The 4,401-nt window shown below is 62.6% G+C and overlaps 1 protein-coding gene across 2 annotated transcripts; it reads left to right on the forward strand.

The window, feature by feature from the left end:
• Window positions 1-3,057: 3,057 nt before the first annotated feature.
• Window positions 3,058-4,261, forward strand: C19H16orf92 (chromosome 19 C16orf92 homolog). 2 transcript variants are annotated; one of them, XM_051847585.2, is made up of 4 exons: window positions 3,058-3,355; window positions 3,510-3,737; window positions 3,851-3,938; window positions 4,159-4,261. In XM_051847585.2, the coding sequence occupies exons 1-4, from the start codon at window positions 3,166-3,168 to the stop codon at window positions 4,178-4,180; spliced, it is 528 nt and encodes a 175-aa protein (XP_051703545.2). In that variant the 5' UTR covers window positions 3,058-3,165; the 3' UTR covers window positions 4,181-4,261. The 2 variants fall into 2 exon arrangements, with proteins under 2 accessions (XP_051703545.2, XP_051703547.2); XM_051847587.2 differs by having other exon boundaries at window positions 3,084-3,355; window positions 3,579-3,737.
• The last annotated feature ends 140 nt before the right edge of the window (window positions 4,262-4,401 follow it).

The following is a 4,401-nucleotide window of genomic DNA, read 5'->3' on the forward strand; positions in this document are numbered from 1 at the left end:
TTACAGATTTAGACAGTGAGAGAGAAACAGAGAGAAAGGTCTTCCTTCTGTTGGTTCACTCCCCAAATGGCTGCTACAGCCGGCGCTGCGCTGATCTGAAGCCAGGAGCCAGGTGCTTCCCCCTGGTCTCCCATGCAGGTGCAGGACCCAAGCACTTGGGCCATCCTCCACTGCCTTCTTGGGCCACAGCAGAGAGCTGGACTGGAAGAGGAGCAACCGGGACTCGAACCCGGTGCCAGCGGGTCTTATTTGGGGTAGGTCAAGGAGACAGGGAAGGATCCAGGTGTTGAGCAGAACCTCTGGAGCAACAGCAGGGCCACTTTGCTGAGAGGAAAAGATGCGAGACGCCGTCGGTCTGGGCTGGGCAAACCAAGAATTCCATCTGGGAGCGCTTCTGTCTGGGATGTTCTTGGACTTAACACACAGAGACATGAAGCAGGAAGTGGGCTCCTGGAGTCTGGAACTCGGAGGAGAGGTCTGGGCTGGAAATATACATTTGTGAGTCACCAGCCTATAGATGGTATTTAAAGCCAGGAGGCTGGATGAGATCACCTTGGGAGAGAGAATATAGATACAGAAGAGAGGGCCCAAGGCTGAGCTGGGGGGGGAGGAGGAGGAGGAGGGGGAGGAGCCTTGGAGATGGGAGAGTGTGGCGCCCCCGTGAGGAGTGAGGGCCAGGTGCACCCAGTGCCCGGCGAGGGCCAGAATGAAAAGGTCATTGGTGGAGCCGACCAGAGTGGCTTCTGTGGAGTCCTGGGGACAGGCAGAGCAGGAGGCTGCCCAGCGCGTGGCAGGGGAGGAGTAGAAGTGGCCAGTGGAGTGATGCACCCTCACGAGTTCTCACCCCTGCGAGCTGGTGACTTTTTATTTGAAAGGCAAAGCATCAGAGAGAGGCAGAGAGAGAGAGAGAGAGAGAGAGAGAGAGAGAGAGAGAGAGAGGAGAGAATCTTCCATCCATTGGTTTCCTCCCCTAAAGGATTGCATCCATCAGAGCTGGGCTGAAGCCAGGAGCCAGGTGCTCCATCCGGGTCTCCCATGTAGGTGGCAGGGGCCCGAGCACTTGGGCCCTCTCCTGCTGATTTCCCAGGCGCGTTAGCAAGGAGCTGGATTGCAAGTGGAGCAGCTGGAATTTGATGCCTGATAAGGGCTGCCGGCATCGCAAGCAGCAGCTTGCTCTAGGACGCCACGATGCCAGCCCCTGCCCCTCCGCCACTCTGGTGATTTCCAAGCTGTAAACGGGAGTCCCGCTCAGCGCGCAGCAGGAGCTCAGGGTGTCTGTCTAAGGGTTGGATGACTGGATAATCCACTGCGTGGGTCGAAAAGGGGCCTTTTCCAGGACAGCGCGGCTGTACCTAGCCTGTGCGGCAACTGAGAAAGCTACGAAGCCAACCCAACCCCTTCTTCCAGCTAACCCTGAGCAGTAGCTGCTGGCGGGCCTGCGGTCGGGCCAGGAGCCAGGGACCCGGCTGTTTGAGTCCCTGGTCCCTGAGCCCCACCTGTGACCTGCAGCTTGGATTATTGATTGATTGATTGATTTGAAAGGCAGTGAGAGGTGCCTGTGTGGGAGCGTAGTGGCTGGAGACGCCGCGTATGATGTTCGTTTCCCAGCTGCTCCACTTCTGCGCCGGCTCCCTGCTAATGCCCTGGGGAAAGCAGCAGAGGATGGCCCACGTGCTTGGGCCCCTGAACCCACATGGGAGACCTGGCCCAGGGCTGGTCGTCGTGGCCATTTGTGGAAGATCCCTTTCTCTCTCTAACTCCGACTTTCAAAATAAATCAATAAGTCTTTCAAGAAAGAGAGAGGGGTCTTCCATCCACTGGCTCACTCTCCAGCTGGCCCCAACAACCAGGGCTGGGTGAGACTGAAGCCAGGAACTCCATCCGGGTCTCCCACGTGAGTGCCAGGGGACCTGGGCCACCCTCCACTGCTCTCCCAGGCGCTTAGCAGGGAGATGGATGGGGAAAGGGGCAGCTGGGACTCGAATATGGGACGCTTGTGTCCCAAGTGGCAGCTTTACTGCCGCGCCACCACGCTGGCCCCTGCACTGCGACTTTGGCTGAGTGGTTTCTTCTTTTCCCGGGAGACAGCGCGAGGAAAACAGCCCACACAAGCCCCAGGAGGCCCCATGGGGTCGATTTCCCTCCTCTTTGCCCACTTTCCCCTCTTGTTCAGGCGGTAGAAGGAGATCGTGGCCAGTGCTGGCAAATCGCTGGGAACAGATTTGGTAGTCCGGGGCGGGGGTTCCCTAATGGAGCCCCCGGCTGCGGACAGAGGCCCTCACACACACCACAAACTCCCGCCTGCCTTGGGGGAAGTCACTGATCTGCCCCAGGCTCCTGAACAGGTTCACAAGCAAGATCAAGGAGAACCTGAAGTATCCTTGGGCCGGCTGGAGTGGGCTGGAACACGTCTGTGACAGACAGCCCTCCCTGCCAATCAGAGGGCAGCGATCCCTTAACGGGGCAGTGGGGCCTCGGGAGTGAACAAGGCCTTGGGGAAGTGACCGAGGGAGGGAAGAGCTGGGATGGCGGGGGGGGGGGGGGGGGGGCCACTAAGGACCATCCAAGGGGAAACTGAGACACACAGTGAGCAGGCTCTGGGAAGGCCAGGTGACCTGCCTGGGACGACGCTCCGGCGGCCAAGCCCCGGCCAGCGCTGGCCCGCCGCAACCTGTGGCCAGAGGCGGGAGCCCTGCCCGGGGCTGAGCGGCGCGGGAGCTGCTGCCACCCAGCGGACAAAGCCCGGTGTTGCTCTTGGTACCTAACCCGGGTCGACTCCAGAGCGTTTGGGAATGAAAGGGGGAGACCCTTGTGCCCCTGAATTCGGGGGCGCAACATTAGAGGGAGCCCCAGGGAGCAGTACCGGCTCCCTGGGCACGTGTCCTTGGTTCCATTCTGTGTCTCGCTTCTGCAGAGTGGGGACAAAACGGCCACCTCCCCTGAGTCTGCGCAAGGCCCATAGTAGGTGCTCAGTGCACGCTCCCTGGTGGTGGTGGGGGAATCCGCAGGCTCTCTGACCCCCCACCACCACACCCCGACCCGTGTCCCGCGCACAACTGCAGCTGGGGCTGCCTCTGTCGTCGCGGCGTCACCAGCGTCATCCGAGAGGACGAAGTCTCTGAGGGCCCCGGCCTCTTCACTCTGACCTGGGGGCTTCAGCGAGGGATGGCGGAGGGAAGGGTCCAGTGCCCCCAGCATGTGCCCTCACCCTTCACCTCAGAGACCCCCATCAGAATGGCTCCGGGCTGTGACATCATAGAGCCCTGCCCCTCTAGCAGGAGCGGTGGGGTCATGAGGCTGTGGCAGTGGGTGCTGGTGTGGGTGTGGCTGGCAAGGCCAGGGCCCAAAGAAGCAGGTGGGGGACAGGAGGCTGGGGGGACAAGGGCTCGTACCCCCCCCCCCAGGGACAGGGAGGGCAGCCGGGCATTCCTCTCCCTTGCACCTCTCCTTCTTGCCCTCCCCATCCCAGCCTGGGTCTGCTGGGAACGAACTAGTACCCCCTCCCGCAGTGAGCCCCGCCTCTTGGGGTGAGGGCAGGGGTCCCTTGGCTGCTGTCACAGCTTTGTTCTGGGTGCCAGTGCCCCGCCCAGAGCGTGCCAAGGCCTCGGCCCCGGGAGCAGCAGGCCCGCTCTTCGTAGACCGGCCTGACTTCTTCGACTACCCGGACTCAGACAGAGACAGCCTTCTGGCCGTGGCCCAGCTGATCGGAGAGAGACCTGTGGTCTTTGTCCACTCAGGTAGGAGCCAGCTTGAGGGCAGCCTCCCTCCTCGCCAGGGCCTGGAGGGGCTGCCCTTGGCGTTCAGGCCGAGAAGGCTCAGGGGTCCCCTCTCCTGCCCCCTCGTCCGGCAGATTCCGACTCCAGGCTCTTCCACCACATTCTGGTGGGCGCCCTGGTGGTGGCCTTCTTCTTCCTCCTCTTCCAGTTCTGCACCCACATGTAAGGCCCGCCCTCCCATGCCCCCCCCCTTTCCTGGGACCACAAGTAAAGCCCGCCCCCCACGCTCCCGCCCCGCCCACCTGCCTAGGACCACAAGTAAGGCCCGCCCCCCACACCTGCCTAGAACCACAAGACCCGCCCCCCACGCTCCCGCCCCGCCCCCTTCCTGGGAGGGGCGGAAGGACCCCAAACCGCCCCCTCTGCTCTCCACACCCCATAGGAGCTGCCAGAAAGGGGCCTGAGGAGCCGGCCCGGGCTCGGGACGCAGCCTGAGCGCCCAGGTCCGCCCTCCCCTCCGCTGACGAATAAAGGTTCTGGCCGCCTTCCTGCCTGCGGGCTCTGTGGCCAGCAGAGGGGGCCTGCCCTCCCTCGTGGGCATCCCGCTGTCCGGTCCCCAAGGTCACCCCACCCCACTCCCCTCCTGGCCCCAAAGAACTGGGCCGAAACAGGGCAGCGCCTTGGC

The sequence above is a fragment of the Oryctolagus cuniculus genome, chromosome 19 (assembly GCF_964237555.1).
Source record: "Oryctolagus cuniculus chromosome 19, mOryCun1.1, whole genome shotgun sequence".
NCBI lineage: Eukaryota > Metazoa > Chordata > Mammalia > Lagomorpha > Leporidae > Oryctolagus > Oryctolagus cuniculus.